A 21,778-nucleotide genomic window follows, 5' to 3' on the forward strand; every position below is an offset into this window, starting at 1 on the left:
AGTTCCAACTCATAGTGACCCTGTTCACAACAGAATGACACACCAGTCCTGCTCCATCCTCACAACTACTGCCACACTTGAGCCCATGTCTGCTGCCACCATGTCAATCCACCTTGTTGGGCATCTCCCTCTTTTCCCTGACCCTCCACTTTACCATACATCATGTCCTTCTCCAGGAATTAGTGCCTCCTGATAATATGTCTGAAGTATGAGAAACACCGTCTTGCATTTCTGGCTTATAAGGAGCATTCTGGCTGTACTTCTTTCAGTACAGATTAGTTTGTTCTTCTGCCAATTTTAATATCCTCCTCCAACACCATAATTCAAATGCGTCAGTTCTTCTATGGTCTTCCTTATTCATTTGTACAACTTTCACATGCATGTGAGACTATGGAAAATACCATGGCTGGGATCAGGTGCATCTTAGTTCTCAAACTGACATATTTGCTCTTTGAAGAAATCTTCTGCAGTGGAGTTTTCTAACATAATACATTGTTTGATTTCTTGACCACTTCCATGAGTTGATGGTGGATCCAACAAAATGAAATCTTCCACAGCTTCATTCTTTGCTCCATTCATGAAATTATTCATTGGTCTACTTGTGAGGATTTTTGTTTTCTTTACATTGAGGTGCAACCCATACGTAAAGGTGTGGTCTTTGCTCTTCATTGACAAGTGTTTTAAGTCCTCTTCACTTTCAGCAAGGAAAGTTGTGTCATCTGTATGTTGCAGGTTGTAAATGATTTTTCCTCCAAGCCGCCTTCTTTTTCATGTGGCTCTGATCAGCTGTTTCTCCAATAAATGGGTATCATAATAACAGATGTTCTCTTGTGGTTCTCACATATTTTTTATTGCATTTATTGCAATATAGTGAACTTTAATTAACACCATGGAACCCCTACAAAGTTCCACTAATGATGCTGGAAATGCTCTCACAGAGCAGAAAAAAGTCATGATGTTGCAAGAAAACGTTGAATTGCTTGACATACACAGTTGATTGAGCTGCAGTTACCTCCTTTTTCAAGATAAATGAATTCAGCATAAGGACCATTGTGTAAAAAATATAAAGGAAATTTGTGAAACTATTGCTACAATTACACCAGCCGTTGCAAAAACTTCTTGCTTTTAGTGAAATACCTTTCTATCTCAAATTGAAATACAGTTTTTAATGTGGGTGCAGAATTTCAATAAGTAAGGCATACCTATAGATTCTAATGTGATTAGGGAAAAAGGAAAGCCATTATATGACATTTAGAACAAAAGGAAGGTGAAGGATCTAAAGCTAGAGAATTTAATGCCAGTAAAGGGTGATTTTTCATTCTGGTGCTGACAGTGTTCCACTGCTATTCCTATGATTTTCAGTGACTAAATATTCAGAAATAGTCCGTCTCTCCTTCTTCCTAATCTGTGTTGGAAGAAGTACAGATAGAATGTTCCTTGGAAGTCAGGATGCCCAGGCTTCGCCTCTCATACTTCAGACATATTGTCAGGAGAGACCAGTCCCTGGAGAAGGACATCATGCTTGATAAAGTGGAGGGTTGGAGAAAAAGAGGAAGACCCCCAACTAGATGGATTGGCACAGTGGTCTCAAACAGCAGTGATTGTGAGGTTGGCACAGGACTGGGCAGTATTTTGTTCTGTTGTGCAGAGGGTAGCTGTGAGTCAGTATCAACTTGATGTCACCTAAAAACAAAAACAACAAAGGGTGGTTTGTTAATTTTAGTTAAAACCACACTCAAGTTTGGCTTTAAAAATGTCGGGATAGCAAGAAAAGCAGTTTCTGTTGACTAAGAGGCAGCAGATGAGTTAAGAGAGTTATTGAGGAGAAAGGATTGTCTACCTGAACAGGTTATTAATGCAGACTAAAGTGCCCTATTCTGGAAACAAATGCTGTTTATTAGTAAGAAAGGCAACTTGGTGGAGATGAGTGCTTCCACACGAGTGGTATACAGCGAGGAAGGAGATGTAGAAGGAGTAGTGTAAGAAAACAGGACGACATTAAACAATCTGGCAGAAGGGTTCCAGTTATTCAAAACTGCTTTGACCTGAAACATGGATCCTTTTATGATCCAGACACTGACCCCAAGCAAATGGTGGAAGAATTAGTACTGTACAGAGAAATGGACAAAACAAAAATATCAGACAGAAATGAAGATATACTGAAATGCAGCTTTTTTTGTGGGTATAGTACACAAGATATATATAACATATAAAATATGTTAATTGACTATGTATATTATCAGTGAGGCTTCTGGGCAACAGTAGCCTATTAGTAGTTAAGTTGGGGGATATTATCAGCTGAATAGGAGGGTCAGCATCCCTATGCCAATGTTGTTCAAGTGTCAGCTGCATTTCTCTGGTAGTGTTTAGTGTTGGAGTTCTGGTGAAACTGTAAGATAAGCACTGGACTATTACCCACAGGTCAGTGGTTCAAACCTGCCATCTGCTCTTTGGAAACCCTATACACGGTCACAATGATTCAAAACCGACTTGACAGCACTTAACAACAACATGTAGTGTTAGCTGGTGGTTGACATCAATTATTTGCTTATGTATGAGTAATTTTCCATGAAAACTCAATAGTCTCTGTCAGACTGACAAGATCTTTGCCCTCAACTATGATGATAGGAAACTCTCTGTGGGGAGACTACTTATTCCGTTACTCTCTGAACTAACACTTCGGTTCACTTCCTACTGATGTATATTTCCCCTAGCCATTCTCCAGTATCTGTAGGATTTCTCTGCTCTGTGATACTAAAAAAAAAAAATCACTCAATTGATAATTTTTAGTTCTGATAACTTGTATTACAGAAGACAAAAGAAAAATGAAAGTTTGTTATTATTGCCTAGCTTTGAAATTCATCTTGTTTTTCTATTTTAAACACATATTATGGTATGTGTGTATATATATATATATGTCCTGGTGTGGTGCTGTGGGCTAATGCATCAGACTGCAAAGCCATTTGAACTGCAAGGTTGGCAGTTCAAGCTCACCGCTTCTCCTTGGAAACCCTATACAGGGTCGCTATGGGTTGGAACCGACTAGACAGCACTTAACAACAACAACTGATATATATATATATATATACACACACATACATTTATATATATAAATAATCACTGAACTGCTAACACAAACAAGGTTGATGGTTAAAATCCACCAGCTTCACCTTGGAAGCCCTCTATAGGGTCACTATGAGTCAAAAACTGACTCGACGACACTTAATAACAATAACAACATATGTGTGTGTAGATAGATACATAGATAGATAGATAGATGATAGATAGATAGATAGATAGATAGATAGATAGATAGATAGATAGATAGGTAGATTGAGCCTTCAAAGGATGGTCTCTAGTCTGGTAACATGAGGATATAATTAGATTTTTTAGCTGCTTATTTCTCATTAGGGGGAAAAGAAATGAGAAGTATTGTTTATGATCCAAATAAAAGTCTTGTTTTTTTGTGCTTTTTAAATAATTTCCCTAGAGAAAGCAAGAAGTTAAAGTAAAGTTTCAAGCAATTTACTTTGTTAACTTGGGATTATATACAGATCATGTGATCTACATTTTTTACCAAGTCATTTTTAATTTGACTTCTTTTGGGATATAGTTGTTGTTGTTGTTAAGTGCTAACAAGTTGGTTCCAACTCATAGTGACCCTGCATAAGGTTTCTGAGGCTTTAAATCTTTGCAGGAGCAGAAAACTTCATCTTTCTCCCTCAGAGCAGCTGGTGGGACTGAGACACTGACCTTGAATGCAGTGTTGTTTTTAAGTGCCATTAAGTCTGTTCTGACTTGTAGAAACCCTGTATAGGGTTTTTGAGGAGTGGCTGGTGGGTTTGAACCACCAACCTTGCAGCTCAATCTGACCTTGAGGTCCAGTGCATTATCCTGTAGCACCACACCAGGATTCTTTGAATGCAGTAAGATGACTTAAAACACTTTTCTGTTAGTATCTTTGTAATGACGTTTTTCAGCTCTTTTATCTCATTTATCTCTAATGGCTTAATTTTCCAACATTTGTGTTTACTTTTGAAGAGCAAAGCTGTCAGCATGAGGACTAAGGGGAGCCTGGCCCAAGCCATTGCACTTTCAATAACCTCATATGCAAACAAAAGCTGGAAGTGAATAGGAGAACCGTAGAATAATTGATGCTTTTGAGTTACGGTGTTGAAGGAGAATATTGAAAGTGCCATGGGCTGCCAAAAGAACAAACAGATCTGTGTTGGAAGAAGTATAGCCAGAGTGCTCCTTGGAGGCCAGGATGACCAAACTTCATCTCTCATACTTTGGACATATTGTCAGGAGGGATCAGTCACTGGAGAGGGATATCATGTTTGGTAAGGTGGAGGGTCAGAGAAAAAGGAGAAGACCCCCAGCGAGATGGGTTGGCAAAGTGGCAGTATCAATGGGCTCAAGCGTGGCAACAATTGTGAGGTTGGCCCAGGACTAGGCAGTGTTTCATTCTGTTGTGCATAGTGTCACTAGGAGTTGGTACCAACTTGATGGCACCTAACAAGTGTTAACTTTTGACACTTGAAAATGAAATAAATTAGATCTAATAAGGGGCTTTTTCAGTATAGATTCAAACTAGATTTTTTTTTTTAAGCTTTTATTGTGAACTGAGTGATAGTTTACATGGGAGAACATCGGCTTTACACTCATCCTATCATGTTTTGCTTCACAGCTATAATTACAATCCCCTCCATGCATCATCATTTAGTGGTATTTGTTTCTATTCTCTCTGGGTTTTTGTTTTGTTTTGTTTTTTGATGTACACAAAAACACTCAGGAATATATAATCATTTAAACAACCAAAGGGCACATTCTTCAAGTCAGCCTCCTGGCCGCCGGCACATAGCCTGTCTCTTTACATGAGTCTAGGATCGTCTGTCTCTCCATGCTATCACATCTGCCTCCATCTCTGATACCGCTGCTTCTCTGGTTAAGGTCCCATGTGCTGTTCATATTCTTCTCTCTTGATTGTCTTAGGGTCCTCTGTTTCTGGAATATAAAGTTAACTGTTCCCCCCTTTATGTTACAAACCTTCTTCCTTTATAATTGTGAGAATTGCAATTAATCATGATAATGATTACTATTGAATCATAAGACTCTTATCCCCATTTCCTTTCTCCAGAGCCATCTAGACAAGATGAAAACTCTTCAGTGGGGACTCTCCCTTCTTCTCCCTTCCCCCGCACACTCTGAAACTCAAGTCCCTCTTGGAAACTTGCATGCCAGCCACTCTGTGCCTTTATAGTCTTCCCTTCCCCATTTTAGGTAGCCAGTGTCTAAGTTGCCCATCCCCATCAACCCTGTGTACAGAGGGGATAGGACTTGATCCTTGATGTGATCATTCCTTCCTCTTGGTATTTTGAGCTACTACATCCATAAGTATAGGTCAAGCTCATCAAATTGTAGCAATTTACACTTGCTTTCTTTATCAAATTTCTTTATCTTCCTCGAGTTGTGCTCTGGTCATCAAGCCATCGGAAGCCAGGTCAAATGGGTACTATCTGCAAGTTTGGGCATTCTTGTGCATCTCCCCTCACTTCATATCAGCTGGACACTTCACTCAAAGCTCTAGCCCTCCATGGATAGTTCAGTGTTCATGGGCTCAGGAATTCCCAAGGCTCCGCAAACTTTGGACCAACCAGTCCTTCCTCTTCTCACTTTCATCTCAAGGTTGACAGGTATCTATGGAATGTGGTTGAACTCAGCCTATAAGCTCATTACTGACTTTCTCCCATTTCTTCTCACATGCTGACCAATGTGGTCGCCAGCTACCTTTAATGCCTGTTTGTGAAGATAGGTTTTTATAAATTATCTTTGAGATTTTGAACAGTTTATTCAAAATCTGACCTTGTAGTCACATAAAACTTCTCTTAAAGAAAAAGATTGACTCCTTTGTAGATGAGCAAATGTTTTCTCTTTGTTTTTTTATAAAAAGTATGATGTACTTTTTGGCATGATTTTTCCATACCTCCTCCTTTGTTTTCATTTTAAAGTAATAAAAACTGCTGTTAAAATACGGTTTTTTAGAGCTCTCTCTAACAAAAGAAGGTACTTTAGTCTTTTGGGGCATCAGATGGAATATTAAACTGAAGACTCAATTGGTCCTAAAGAAGGGCAGGAAAAGCTACTTAGCAGTGTTAGTGCCTCATCTCTTTATTTCCGACTCTTAACTTTTCTTTGACCTCGAAATGTTGAGTATTTGAAAACTGGACTCATCAACAGTGTTTGTTAAATCAGGGCTATCATACTAATTACCTTCCCACCCCTGACTTCAGGATATTTGTTCAGTTCAAGAAACTTGGAAGGAAAAGAAATACTAAGACATAAACCAGCTGCACTAATGCTTCATGATTCCTCTTTTTTTTTTTTTCTTTTTTTCTATCTTTCTCTTATCCTGGTGCAGCACTGTAGGAGAAGCACTGGACTGCTAACCACAAGGTCAGCGGTTCAAACCTACAAGCTTCTTGGAAACTCTGCAAAGGTTGCTATGAGTCAGAATTGATTCACGGCACTTAACAATAACAATCTTATTCCAAAAACTACAACAGAATTTTGTCTAATGTAATCAATCTTTCACTAGCACTTTCTAATACTAGCAAATTTGCTAAAATGAGAAATTATAAGAGATTTTTATTTAGTTAACTTTTAGCCATTGTTTATATGTATGTAACTTTGATAAATATTGACAGTTTTCTAAGTTTATCAACATGACAGTAAACTAAATATATTAATGATACTTAATGGTCTTAGCTGTCAAGGACCCATAGTTTTGCACATTGTTCTTCCCTCTTATTAGGTCTTAGAGTAAGCATGTTTGAGATAAGTTATTCAGGTTATTGCACACATAAAGACTTTGTGATTAGTTGTCTAAATGTAGATTTCTGATGTGTTTACATTTTAACAGCATTATTATGAGGAGAATACAAAACTTTATAAGACATTAAATTCCTTATCAGAATGCTGTAGCAGTATTTGAAATTTATAATCCTATTTACCAGATTAAAAATGATCATGCTATTGTTTTTCTTTCTTCCCTCCCAGATTCATCCTCTGGATATCTAGAAGCCTCAACTCACCAGGGTGCCATAGATGTTTATGTCAGCCAACTGGGAGAAGTGGACTTAAAATCTCATGAAGGTTAGTCAGCTAGAATGTCTTATTTTGACATATAGTGTAAAGAAGGTTTTATGTAACACTCAGGAAATCGATAGTTATATTATCTTCTCTACAAGGAGCTCTGGTAGCATAGTGGTTATGAATTGGCTGCGAACCACAAGGTCAGCAGTTCAAAATGACCAGCTGTTCTGCAGAAGAAAGATGAGGCTTTCTGCTCCCATAAAGATTTACAGCCTCAGAAACCCTGTACAGGGTCGCTATGAGTTGGAACTGACTCCACAGCACATAACCACCACCATAACCACACTGACATAGTTATTTCAAGAGAAATTCTGTCAGAATCTAATTTAAAGACTAGTCTACCAATGCTATAGATCAGTGATCTTCAAAACCTTTGGAACAGACAGCTACGAAGACTTTCATTTTGTAGTACAAACAAAAAGGTAATGTTTTGACTATCTGTTATTTCGGAATTAAAAAAATTCAACTCTTGGAATTTTTCAGTTTAGTCTTTTATCTAAAATGGGATGTTCTTTGAAAGAAAAGTGCTGCCATATGTCCTTAAAGGCCCTCTAAAATGATTACTGATCCTTTGGAGTAGACACATCTGATGTATCTACTTCCATAATTTAATTTCTGATACAAAATAGCTTATTTTCAGAGTCCAAATATTTCCTTGAAAGCAGTATCCTTTTTAGATTAGACATCTGAAGGCTGAATGTAAGTACGTGAAGTAACTTGACCATAGTGATTGAAATGGCCTGGATATTAAAAATTAAGGATCATAACTCTGCATTAACTATATAAAATAAAGTCTAGAATTTCATGCCAATTAGTCAGAACAGGGCTATATGCAAAATTAGGAAAACCCTCTGCTGGTAGTAGTTGCTTTGCTATGTCAATACTCTAACTCCTTTCCCATTCAACTAGGCTGCCTTGTCAGCGTGTCCGTATAATGCTGTGAGACACAGAGGTCTGTAAGACAGAAGTTAGTGCTGACACACAGCTGTGTGTGACTTCTCAAAACCATATTGTACCCTTTTTTAAATTTTTCTTAAATGATTTATTGTGAATTATGTGATAGTTTACATGGGAGAGCATTAGTTTTACATTCATTCTATCATATATCGTCTCATTGCCATGGTTACAATCCCTTCCATGGAATCCTTCCCCCGTACCCCCCAGGTCTTCAGCACACAGTTGCTCCCCTTCTCTGGATCTAAAGTCTCCAGCTGCTCCATCACTCCACGTCATCATCTCTGGCTCCATTTCAGGCATCACTGCTTCTCTGGGTAGGGTCCCGCTCTCTGCTCTTGTCCCTTGATGGTCCTAGGGACCTCCACTCCTAGACTGAAAAGTCAATCACTCCCCTCCTTGCTATATAACATCCACCTTTACATTTCCAACCCTCACAGTCAGTCCTGATAACAATTATTCACTATTGTATCACAAGAAACCCATCTGTATTTCATTGCATCAGCCCCGCCTAGTCAGATTGAATACTACTTACTGGAGATTCTACCTTCCTCCAGGCCCTCTGGATCTAGGTTCCCTCTTGAAAGCTTGTAAGGTAAGCCAATCACTTCTTGCCTTTGTAGCCCCCCACCCCCCATTTTGGGTAGCCAATGTCCAAGTTGCCCATCCCTGTCTACTCTGTGTGTGGAGGGGGTGGGAATGATTCTTGCTGTAAGGACTTGTTCCCTTTTTTGAGCTACTGCTTCCATAGGTGTAGGTCAAGTTCATCAAATTGTATGAGAATTTTTTTTTTTTTTTCCTCTTCTTTTCACCTCCGGTTGAGCTCTGATCATCCAGTCATCGAAGCCAGGACAAGTAGGCATCATCCGCAAGTGTTGATGTTCTTATGCATATGCCCTTTCTTCTTATCAACTGGACGCTTCACTCTCCACTCTAGACCTCCGTGGCTATGTCACTGACTCTGGGCCCAAGAGTCCCCAGGTCTTGCCACACTGCTGGCCAACCAGATCTTCACTCGGGTTCACAGAGGTCTATTGAACGTTGTAGGGCTTAGCTCACCGCTTCATTGCTGTTTTTCCCTCATTCCCCCTTATCGATGTCGAGCGTGGTTACCAATCACAGCGTGTATTCCCATTGATGTTCCCTTTTAAAACAGGGTAATATCATGTCCTCACTTAACTTCTAAATGCTTCAGTATTATTCAAAGTATTTTATAAATCCATACAGTATGGATTGTACCTCAATGTAAATAAAATGAAAATCCTCACAATTGAACCAATAAATCACATCATGATAAATGGAGAAAACACTGAAGTTGACAAAGATTTCATATTACTTTCATTCAAAATCAACACTCATAGAAGCAGCAGTCAAAATAAATAAATAAATAAATAAATAAAATAAACAAACAAACAAACAATGTATTACATTAGGTAGATCTGTTGCAAAAGACCTCTTTGAAACGTTGAGGATCAAAGATCTCACTTTGAAGGCTCAGGTGTGCCGGACCCCCACCATGGTATTTCCAGTCGCCTCATATGCATGCGAAAGCTGGACTGTGAATAAGGAAGACCTGAGAAGAACCTGTGAATATGAGCTATGTTGTTGGCGAAGAATATTGAATATACATACCACTGACCACCAGAAGAGCAAATAAATCTTTTTTTGAAGAAATAATGGCCGTATTACTTCTTGGAAGCAATTATGGCAAAACTTTGTGTCTTATACTTTGTAACATGTTGTCAGGAGCAACCATCCTTAGAGAAAGACATCATGCTCCGTAAAGTAGAGGATGAGCAAGAAGGAGGAGGACCCTCAATGAGAAGGAATGACACAGTGTCAACAACAGTGGGCTCAAACGTTACAATGATTGTGAGAGTGACAATTCTCAAACACAAGTGTTTCATTCTGTTGTACACAGGGTTGCTATGAGTCAGAACCAATTTGAAGGCACCTAAACAACAGTATTAAAAAGATACGAAGATACCTTTACTACATTTACTCTAGCGTAGTGGTTACAAATCGGGCTGTGAACCACAAGGTCAGCAGTTCGAAACTACCAGCTGTTCCATGGGAAAAAGATGAGGCTTTCTGCTCCCTTAAAGATTTACAGCCTGAGAAACCATGTACAGGGTCGCTATGAGTCGGAACCGACTCCACAGCACTTAACAACAGTAACAGAATAAAAACAGAGTTCTGAATAAACAACTTTTGCATGAAAGGTATTTTCTTTTTTTGTGGATAGTCCAAAAAGTAAAACAAAACAATCAATCAAACAAAAACCACTTTTAATCCACATTCACTTAAAAAAAAGTTTTGAGTATCATTTGGAAAGTTGTTCAGCTATTGAAATAACATATGGTGTTACAAATTTTATTAGAATTGCAATTTTGTGTTTTCTCCTACTGGGACCATATCACTGAAGCTTAAAGATACTAGAAACAAAAGAGTTCTTTTAATTCTAAGTACACTTGGGAACAGAAACTTTTTAGAGAAGTGGAAAGTCATTGAGGACACTGCTTCTTAATGGTTTGTGAGGACATCTGGAATCCATTCCAACTCTGCCACTATCTCACTGTAGGATTCAGAGCTATTTATTTTAGTCTCTTAGGTCTTCTCCATTTGCCTTGTGAAAAAGAATGTTAAAACACTTGTTTTGTCTTTCCTTTTGAAAGTTAGCATAGTGACTTTAATTCAGAAAACTTGGGAGTCACACTTAAGGGCTTTTCCACTTAACTTTTTGTCCTTGGAAAAATCACAAATCTTGACGTCGTATGCCTTCGATAAGTGATACTGCTAGTATTCATTCACTTTTGAATTTTCAAAGTGGACAATATGCTTATAAAGTGAAAAAAGAGGTTGAAGACTTAACAGGAGTCCTGTTTTCCAAAAACGATAAAAAAAAATGGGACATATGGGAAGGTTTTCAAATCATGGGAATTCTTTCCAAACAGTGGGGAAGTTTTGGTACTGGTGAGTTTTTTTTTTTTTTTAAGGATATAGAGGGAGATAAAGCTCTTAGAGATTTAAAACCATGATTCATTTAAGAGGAGTCCTGGTGTGTCACTGTGGGTTAATGTGCTGGACTGCAAAGTTAGTTTGAACTACAAGGTCGGCAGTACAAGCTCACCAGCCACTCCTCGGAAACCCTACACAGGGTCACTATGGGTCAGAACTGACTCAGCAGTATTTAACAACAACATTCATTAAAGAATAGAAAGAAAAGTTCATAATATTATCAGGTTTGATTTGTATTTAGAGAAGTCCTAGAAAAATGTTTTTGAACCCACGGTTTTCTATTTTCCAAGTGTGTGTGATAGAAAAACATGCCTATTCTGTTCATACTGAAATAGGATTTCTAGGATTCTGGAGTTTTCTTTCTTTGTTTCTTTTTTTGCCCTTCCCTGTAGTAGGTAGCATAATGGGTGATGCTTTGGGTGGTAACTGCAAAATCACCAGTTCAAATCCAAAGGCTGCTCCTAGGAAGAAAGTTGAGGCTCCTGTAAAATGTGCTGCCTTGGGAACCCTATCCAGGGTTGCTGAGTCTGAAGGAACTCCACAGTCAGCATGCAGCAGAAGCAGCGTAGCTCTCAGACCTTTTGTTATGGGGGATCTTCTGTCAGTAGCTTATATTTGAGCCCTGAAAAGCAATTTGTTTTTAATGAAACAAATCTATTGTGGTGATATGCTTTGTTTCTTTTTTTATTGAGAAGTGAGTATGAGTGTTCGTCCCTTGTGAGGATAGCCAAACCCCAGTGAGACAAGAGTTATTTCAAAAGACTTTAGGAGGAGCAATTCTGAATATACTTCTATGTACAATTTCTCTGTCCATCAGAATCCACCTTAGTGGTGAGAATCAAGTCTGAGTGCACCTTACTGGTGACAATATGTGAAATCACATAGGATAATTAAACCTAGTGCTAACCAGATTAGATGAAAAATCATGACCAACTATTAAATGCACCCTAAAAGGGTTCTTTACAGCATTCACTGTGCATGTCATCCTGGTCATCTTGGTCCATAGATGGAGCAGGGGCTTCTTACCTATTTCATTTGATATGTACGAAACAGAACAGAAAAGCTTCTGAAACAGAAGTGTGCTGCTGATTTTGCACTGCAAAATAAGAAACTGTTTTCACTAGCTAACAGAGTACTGATTTGTTCCTTTGTTGTTGTTGTTAAGTGTTGTTGAGTCAGTTCTGACTCACAGCACCCTGCATAGGGTTTATGAGAAGTGGTTGGTGGGTTTGAAGTGCTGAGCTTGTAGAGCAGTCCAGTGCTTGTCCAACAGTGCCACTACCATAAAATTGTACTGGAAATAAAGCTGAGTTTCTTGCCCCTTGCATGCAAAAGGCTGAAATTTTCTCAAAAGATGCATTAGTCAATTAGAATTCAAATAATCTTTTTGTTGTTAATTTTTCTCTCTTAACACAAGGCACAGTTGAAAGTACAGTATCTCAGTTCTAAGTGTGAGAGAATGATCAGGGAGGTCACAGTGCTGTGATTTGGTGAGGTAGCAGTGTGTGAAATACCACAGTAATTAGGAGCATGGGTTTCATAGTCATTGGACTGAGTCTAGATTCCAGTGCTGGCTCTAGTGGAAACTTGAGCAAGTTCTCCTCTGTCAGATGGGGATAATAATAACTCATAAAATCGATAGAGGGATTAAGAAACAGGATGTAATTAAGGTATCTGGCTCTTAGTAAATGGCAAATCTTGTCTACAGCGACATGTGCCATGAACTGCTTACAGACTTTCCTGGTACTGGAGGAGCTGGCTAGGATTATTGGCAAAAAAAGAAATAGTAATTCATAACGTCCTTGGGAAGAAGGAAACTTTGATCATCTTGTAAGGAAAAGGCACTGCTGTTTAAATGAATATGCTGAAGAGTAAAGACAGGACACCAGAAGCAAAGTGCCCTTTCGATCTAGTTTATAGAAGACACTGGAATTTTTTTATTGCTTTGCTGGAATAAATTCTCCTTTAAAATTTTACAGGTTCTATTATTGTCAAGGTGCCCTCTGCTCTTCAGACTCACTTACAGTTATCAGCGAAGAAGGTTGATGTGAACTCGGAGGTCCAGGTTCAGGAAATGGCTGAAGCCCACAAGGATGATGGTATAACAGTTACTGGTAAGAAGGTTGCATTTTTTCCAAATGAGATGGATAGTCATTGTTTAGACATAAATTGGATTGGGTTCTATCTCTTAAATTCTTCCTTTCACATGTTCTAGTGTTTGGCTTTTCTCTCTCTCTCTTTTAATTGCTGATTGGTAGCGTGATGCAGATATTTTGTTTTAAAAGACCTCGTTAGTCACTTAAAGGCACTTGTCATTGTCTTGTCATTGGATAAAATGTATTTTAAAAGTGTTCTGGCATAATTACTGTCTAATTCTTAGACTTAAAAATTCACTGAATACATGTCATTATAATGAAAGATTTAATTTAATTATATATGATTAAATAGGAATTTGATTTAATATTATGCACTTTGTAAACATACTCTTTCAGTACACTGAATTCTCAATTCCACAGAGATGAATAGCTTTTGCACATTTTTCCTGACTCCATGTTTTTCAAAACATTTATTGTTTTGATAGATAATGCATATACATATATATATATTTAAATGCTGACAGTTTCCCTTTAAGCTCTACCACAATGGCAGCCCTATATGTTATTGTTAGTAGGTGGCAACGAGTCAGTTCAGACTCATAGTGACCTTATATGCCACCCACACAATTGTTAGGTTTGAGCCCATTGTTGCTGCCACCATGTCAATCCATCTTGTTAGGGGTATTCCTCTTTTATGGTGACCTCCACTTTACCAAGCATGATGTCCTTCTCCAGGGAATGGTCCCTCCTGATAGCATATCTGAAGTAGGAGAGACAAAGTTTCGACATCCTCCCTTCTAAGGAACATTCTGACTGTACTTCCTCCATGACAGATTTGTTTGTTCTTCTAGCATTCCATAGTACTTTCAATATTCTTCACCAACACCATAATTCAAATACATCAATTCTTCTATGGTCTTCCCTATATGTACCAGGAATAAGACACTGCCTAGTCCACCATCCATACACATGTTCCTATCTGAGTTCATTGTTGCAGCTACTGTGTCAATCCAGCTCTTCTTTTTACTCACTCTCTATCAAGAAAGATAATCTTCTCCAGGGACTGGTCCCTCCTAATGACATGTCCAAAGAACTTGAGACAAAGTCTTTCCATCTGCACTTCTAAGAAGCATTCAGGTTGTATCTCTTCCAAAACAGATTTGTTCAATCTTCTGGCAGTCCACAGTCTATTTAATATTCTTCATCAACACCATAATTCAAATGCATCAGTTATTCTGCAGCCTTCCTTATTCATTGTCAGCTTCCACAGCATATGTTCTTCTTCTTGTTAGATGTCATTGAGTCGGTTCCGACTCATAGCTACCCTGTGCACCACAGAACGAAACCCTGCCTGGTCCTGCGCCATCCTCACAATGATTGTTATGCTGCAGTCTACTGCTGCTACCACTGTGCCAATCCATCTCATCAGAGGTCCTCCTCTTTATTCGTGACCCTTCACTTTACCGAGCAAGATGACTGACCCTTCCTGGTAAATGTGTTCCAAGTATGAGAGACAGTCTCACTATCCTGGCTTCTAAGGAATATTCTGACTGTACGTATTCCAACGTATTTGTTGGTTCTTCCAGCAGTCCATGGTACTTTTAATATTCTTCTCCAGCACATAACTCAAACATATCAATTCTTCTGCAGTCTTCTTTATTCACTATCCAACTTTCACAAGCATATGAGGTTATTGAATATACCCTGATTTGAGTCCAGTGCACTTTAATCCTCTGACATCTTTGCTCTTAAACGCTTCAAAGAGGTCTTTTGCAGCAGACTTGCCTAATACACTACGTCATTTGGTTTCTTGACTGCTGCTTTCTTGAGTGTTGATTAGTGGATCCAAGCAAAACGAAGTTTTTTACAACTTCAATCTTTTCTCCATTTATCTTGATGTTTTTTATTGGTCCAGTGGTGAAGATTTTTGTTTTCTTTACACTGAGATGCAACTTTTATTTAAGGCTGTGGTCTTTGATCTTCATCAGTAAGTATTTTAAGTCCTCTTTGCTTTCAGCAAACACAGTTGTATCATCTGCATAACTCAGATGCCAATCTTGATGCCCTGTTCTTCTTCATATAATCCAGCTTCTTGAATTATTTTCTCAGCATATAGATTGACTATGGTGAAAGCCTACAACCCTGGCACATACCTTTCCTGATTTGAAGCCAGTCAGTATCCCCTTGTCCTGTTCAAATGACTGCCTCTTGGTTTGTATACAGGTTCATCATAAGTACGTTTAAGTGTTCTGGCATAACCATTCTTGAAATATTATCCATAGCTTTTCATGATCTACACAGTTGAAAGCCTTTGCATAATCAGTAAAGCACAGATATACATATTTCTGAAATTCTCTGCTTTCAGTCAAAATCCATGTTATGTTAGTAGTAATATATTTCATTCCACATCCTCATCTGAACTCAGCATGAGTTTCTGGCTGTTCCTTGTTTATGTACTGTTGTAGCCATTTTTAAATTATGTTCAGCAAAATTTTACTTTTTTGATGGTTTCTGTATTCTGTTGGATCACGTCTTTTGAAATAGACACAAATATGGATCACTTTTAATAACTTGACCAGCTATCTGTCTTCTAATTTCTTGGCATAGATGAATGAGTGCCTCCACTGCTACATCAGTTTGTTGAAAGATTTCTTCTGTATTCCATCTAATTCTATTTCTGGAGCCTTGTTTTTGGTCCATATCTTCAGTGCAACTGGCACTTCTTCCTTTGATAACATTGGTTCTTGATCATATGCTACCTCTTGAAATGGCGGAACATGACTCTGTGTAGACCTTCTGTCTTCTTTTAAGGTTTTTTTAATCATTCAATATTTTGCCCATAGAATCCTTTAATATTGTAAGTTGAGGCTTGAAATTTCCTTTAGTTCTTTCAGTTTGAGAAATGCTGAGCATGTTTTTCCCTTTTGGTATTTTAATCCTGGTCTTTGTACATTTCATTGTAATACTTGACTATGTCTCCTTGAGCTGCCCTTCCAACTGATAGTGACCCTTTCTAGGGTTTATGAGGAGTGTCTGATGGGTCTGAACTGCAGACCTTGCAGTTAGCAGTCTAGTGCTTATCCCACAGCACCACACCAGGATGCTATGTCATAAAGTAGTGCCCATTATTACAAACCATTTTATGTACCTTGAAGTTTTTATTTAATATGCTTTATGTGAGTTGGTTTATTGCTACAGTTGTATATAAGTTGGATGTTCATCCCTCAGGTACCTCCTGTACACATTTTTTAAAAAAACTTTATTTGTAATAGAAAAAACCTGGAAGCAACCCACATGTTCATCCACAGGTGAATGGATAAACAAAGGGTAGCATATTCATACAATTGAATTCTATTCAGCAGTAATAATAAAAATAATACATGCTGCATGAACCTCAAGATAATTATATTGGGTGAAAGAGGCCAGACCAAAAAAAAAAACACGAATACTTATGTATGATTGCATATATGTATCATTTTAGGAAATGCAAAGCAATCAATAGTGACAAATCAGTTGTTGCCTGCTGCAGGTGTGAAGTGGGACAGGCAGGGAGGGGTGAGAGGAGATTACAAAGAGTGACCTAAGGAGACTTGGGAGTAATGGAATGTTCATAATCTTGAGATGGCTTTACAGATTTTTACATACGTCAAAACCTATTACACTGTATACTTCAAATGTTGTCCGGTGCTGTCGAGCCAGTTTCTGCCATCGCAATCTATGTTGCAGAGTAGAACTGCTCGATAAGGTTTCTTTCTTTTTAATTGCCATCTTCACAGAAGAAAATAGCCAAGGCATTCTCCTGTGAATCTGCTGAATGGGTCTGAACTGTCAGCTTTCTGGTTAATGATAAAGAGCATGACTGTTGTACCAGAACCACCAGGACACCTTGTATTCTAAACGAATGCAGTTTCTTTTATGTCGGCTTTACTTCAATAAAGTTATTTTATTTATTTGTTTTTAATCCAGTATAATGTCTGTTATTCTCTATGCATCAGAACTGACTCAGTGACACCTAACAACAACAATATAACGGAAAAAACCACTTAATTTAAAAAATGAGATTAAGAGGATTTATTAGAAAAAAAGATGCATTCGAATGCAGGAAGACTAGCCCATATAAGTGAGAACTGATAACTTCAACTAAAGAACTCATAACAAAGATAAAATCCAGGGAGCAAAGAAATTATAGTACAGTTGTTTGATTGGCTAGTCTTTGGGCTGGGGGTACGGAATGGGCTTCTGTGGGATAATTGAGTATAGAAGCTTAAGAACTAATTACAGAGATTTTCATTCATAGCTACAAGTCCTTCAGGTGGAATCTTAAAGCATCACTGATAAATGTTTAAACAGCTTTAACTAGATGTCACAGAAATTTGTAGAAACTGACTTGGTACCGTGACCTTATTTTTCCAAAAAAAGCTTGTTAAACAAAACCCCTATAAGTTGTCTGGGAAACTTTAGATAGAGCCAGATCCAACCCTTTTAACCAATTCCCTTTCTTACATCCTTGCTATGAAGAATAGTTCTTGGTCCCTCTTTATACAAGAGAAAGCTATGTCAAGATTCTCTTTGTCAGAATGTCTTTCTTCCACATTCTGGGTTGATCATAGAGAGAAATTGCTTCCGTTTTTATGGTTTCTAAACAATGGAGCCCTGGTGTGGAGCTGTAGGATAAGCACTGGACTGCTACTCACGAAGTCAATGGTTCAAGCCCACCAGTTGCTCCTTGGAAACTATACAAGGTCACTATGAGTCAGCAGTGACTCTGTGGCACTTAACTACAGTTAACCCAGATAACAGGAGCTTGTAAAAGGTGCGCATTAACTGGAGTAAACGTGGAAACCAGGCAGGCAAGTAAATTCAGCCAGAACTATGTTTAATTCAGTCAGATTGGGTCAAAAAGACTATGAATTTTTCTTTTATACTTCTGAATCATCTGAAGATTGGGGCTAGATACTAGCTGGAATGGCATTTGGTGCTTCTTTGGAATCGGTCAGCACATTGCTGTTCCTCTGTGTATGAGTGATGCTGGCTGGACTGTACCACAGGTCATCGTTTTGCTTCATTTGATTTTACTGGTTGTTGTAATTACTTTTACACGGATACACTCACAGCTTTGAAGAGGGACTCTTCTTGGGTGAAGTCTCCGACACTTTCTAGGAGCTTTCTCATTGAGTTGTTTCATGTCTAAGATACTTTCCTGTTTCAGAGATGTGTTGTTAGGATCTGTATAGTAAAATGCTGCCATTATTAATTAATGGGTAACTTTTTGCAATTTTGTGTTTCAGGAGTCATTAATGAAGCAAGCAATCATGAGAAATGGATTAAGGCTGATGCCCCAAAAGGCACAGTAAGTCTTAGAAGTCAGAGCTGGTTTCAGTCACTGAAAATGCAGGACTAAGCATGGTTTGCATTGTTTTTATGAAATGTAAACAATGAAAAGCAGCCCTGTGACTATAAATATGCAAATACCACTGTTCATGTCGATATAGTAAACAAATGGAAATGAATATTGATGAAGTGTTTTGTTTTGGAGGAGCGCTTTTTCAAACATGAAGTGTAGCTATTGAATTGGCTTTTCTTTGTCATTGCTGTGTAACAGATTACTTTAAACTTATCAGTTTAATGTAACACCTGTAGGTCAGAAGTGGGGTGCTGTGGGGCTCTCTCTGTTCAGGGTATCACAGGACTGAGCTGAATTCTTCTCTGGGAGGACTGGGGGGAAATCCGTGTCTAAGCTCATTCACTTGGACAGAATCCAGTTGCTTGTACCTGTGTGATCGAGGTCCTGCTTTCTCACTGATTGTTAGCCGGCAGCAGCTGTAAACTTCTCGAAGCTACTTACATCCTTCCTCATATGATCCCCTCCATCTTCAAGATGGCAACTGTGCATTGAATTCTTTGTGTGCTTTGAATAGCTGACTTCTTCTGCAACCAGCTGGAGAAAACTGCTTTTAAAGGGCTGGGTTGATTAGACAGGCCCATCCAAGATATCTTCCTTTTGTCATATACGAGAAGGGATATGTCATAAAATTAACAGTTCCCATTCACGTTTAAGGGAAGGAAATTATACAAGATTAAATATAGAAGATCATGGGGGCAGTTATCTTAGAATTCTGTGTACTGTAGCTCCTATGTATATGCTTTCTACTTGGTAACCCATATTATTAACATTATAAATTCAAGCAATGAATAACAACACTTATCATAAATGTGATGCAATTGCTAGTGATTCTTAATATTTTTGTATAATTTAAGACATACCTTGTTGGGTAGAAGAAACATTGAGCTACTTTATAGCTTTATGTATGAAAATTGATTTTCACTTTTATAATAGTGTACTTTTAAAGTTATTTTATTAATTGCCTTTCTTTAATCACCTACTTGTTTACTGCTGGAATATATAAATTGTATCTATTATATTGTAATTTTTATGGTTAAGATAAATCAGTTCCTAAGCACTGATTTCTAATAAATCTTTCCAAATGTTATGATTTACAATAGTTTCATTTTAAATGTCTCATATTTTAAAGTTTTGTCTGTTTTTAACTCTTAATTTATGAAATAAAAAGTCAACTTTCTGGAATATCTTAGAATCACCTTTTAGTTCACCCTTCATGAAATCAGAATTTGTACAAGCTTTGAAGATACACATGAGTATGTTTTATGTGGTTATGGGGGGCTGTTAAACTATTATGTAGAGAAAAATGTTAGGAAATGAGGTGATTTTTAGTACCCTCATGCAATTATTTAGATCATTATCATTACTGAAAAGAAACTTTATGAAATTAGCTGACAGCCAGAAACATCATTCAAGAACATGATAGCAGTTAACTATATTTAAAATGATTAATTGTACATTTTTGGATCACAAAATCACCTCCTAAGTAGAAAGGAAAAGCTGCCATATTTTACACTCCTGAACACGGGCCCAAATACTTAAAAGTGAAAGACCTAAGTTAATATTTTTGGATGAGAGCTTTGCATGGTGAACTTGAAGTTTACTCCACCTGCCCATGAAACTTCTTAATCTCCTTTCATAGCCCACTTTTTTTTCTAACACCTACCCCTTTTCTTTCATTCCAGTAGCTATAAAATTTGTTTCCCCAGAATGAGTGAATATGTCTCTTGTTCTTCTTTAAAAGAAACACTTATGAAAGTGTTTTGGCGCAAACTGTCAATAAAACAACATCTGAGTATATAATAGGGTATGTTTTTCCTCATGCTGGTCTTTCCCAGGCAGGTGTCCTTAACTTCCTTTAGAAAGCCGCTGCATCTTTTATAGGTTTCTCCAGTTGTTTGTTCGAGACACATAGGGGCCAGACTTCCAAAGCCCACTTTTATGCAGCTGCCAGAAATCTCCAAATCAGTTAAGAACCACCTCTGTCAACAGTCATCTTAGGTGTCTTGGCTCGGATCTTAAAACTGCCCACTCAACCTGTTATTTCATTACTATCATCCACTTCCAGGAACGAGTCCACAACTGAGTGGTGGTACTTTAATTCAAAATCAACCTCTTAAGGGGGAGAATTATTAAAAGCATTTAGCTAATACAAGTGCCCTATAATATCTGTTGTTATTGTTAAGTGCCGTCGAGTCGATGCTGACCCATAGTGACCCTGTAAAGGGTTTCTGAGGAGCCGTTGGTGAGCTTGAACCACCAACCTTGCTGTTCAAGTGGCTTTGCAGACTGGCACATTAACCCACAGCGCCACACCAGGACTCTGTTAGAGTCCTTTAAAATAACTTTTTGAAATAACATTGAGTTCATTTATATTTAGTTTTATCCTTATTGCAAACTTGTGATGTGTACAAAAACAGGTATTAATCCCATTTTAGAGATGAGCAATAGAAGAAATAATAAGGTTAAAAGACTGATCAAATACTTGAAGCAGCTTGTTTGTGACAGTCAGATCAGAACTGTGCTTTCTCCTGGGCTCCAACAAGCATCAGTATTAAATAATATCAAATAACGATAGATTGGCATGTGATCATTTGAATTCTGTTGAAGTGTAAAAGTAACTGTTGTCTTTTTTTTTTTTTTCTTAAATATTTTATTGTGATAGTTTACATGGGAAAACATTAATTTTACATTCATTCTATCGTAGATCGTCTCATTGCCATGGTTACAATCCCCTCCATGCATCATCAACCAACCAAAGGGTATACCTTGCAAGCCTGCCCCCTGTACCCCCCAGGTCTTCAGCACACAGTCGTTCTCCCTCTCTGGATCTAAAGTCTCCAGCTGCTCCATCACTCCACGTCATCATCTCTGCCTTCATTTCAAGCATCACTGCTTCTCTGGGTAGGGTCCCACTCTCCGCTCTTCTCCCTTGATGGTCCTAGGGACCTCCACTCCTAGATTGAAAAGTTAAATCACTCCCCTCCTTGCTATAAAATGTCTACCTTTACATTTCCAACCTTCACAATTAGCCCTGATAACAATTATTCACTGTTGTATCACAAGAGACCCGTCTGCATTTCATTGCATCAGCCCTGTCTAGTCAGATTGAATACTACTCACTGGAGAGTCTACCTTCCTCCAGGCCCCCTGG

At 38.1% G+C, this 21,778-nt stretch overlaps 2 protein-coding genes across 2 annotated transcripts in view; one reads left to right on the forward strand and one right to left on the reverse strand.

Moving 5' to 3' along the window:
- The window catches only part of FAM185A (family with sequence similarity 185, member A), a 57,898-nt gene extending 39,274 nt beyond the window's left edge, over nt 1–18,624 (forward strand). Inside the window, exons 6-8 of the mRNA XM_006834401.1 lie at nt 7,060–7,155; nt 13,107–13,241; nt 18,512–18,624. Coding sequence (XP_006834464.1) covers nt 7,060–7,155; nt 13,107–13,241; nt 18,512–18,624 — 344 coding nt within the window. The remainder of the gene's footprint in view (nt 1–7,059; nt 7,156–13,106; nt 13,242–18,511) is intronic.
- Nucleotides 18,625–20,656: 2,032 nt separating this feature from the next.
- Nucleotides 20,657–21,778, reverse strand: part of FBXL13 (F-box and leucine-rich repeat protein 13) — a 298,456-nt gene continuing 297,334 nt past the window's right edge. The window contains exon 22 of the mRNA XM_006834402.1: nt 20,657–20,737. Coding sequence (XP_006834465.1) covers nt 20,657–20,737 — 81 coding nt within the window. The remainder of the gene's footprint in view (nt 20,738–21,778) is intronic.

The sequence above is a fragment of the Chrysochloris asiatica genome, unplaced genomic scaffold, assembly GCF_000296735.1.
Source record: "Chrysochloris asiatica unplaced genomic scaffold, ChrAsi1.0 scaffold00010, whole genome shotgun sequence".
NCBI classification, from domain to species: Eukaryota; Metazoa; Chordata; class Mammalia; order Afrosoricida; family Chrysochloridae; genus Chrysochloris; species Chrysochloris asiatica.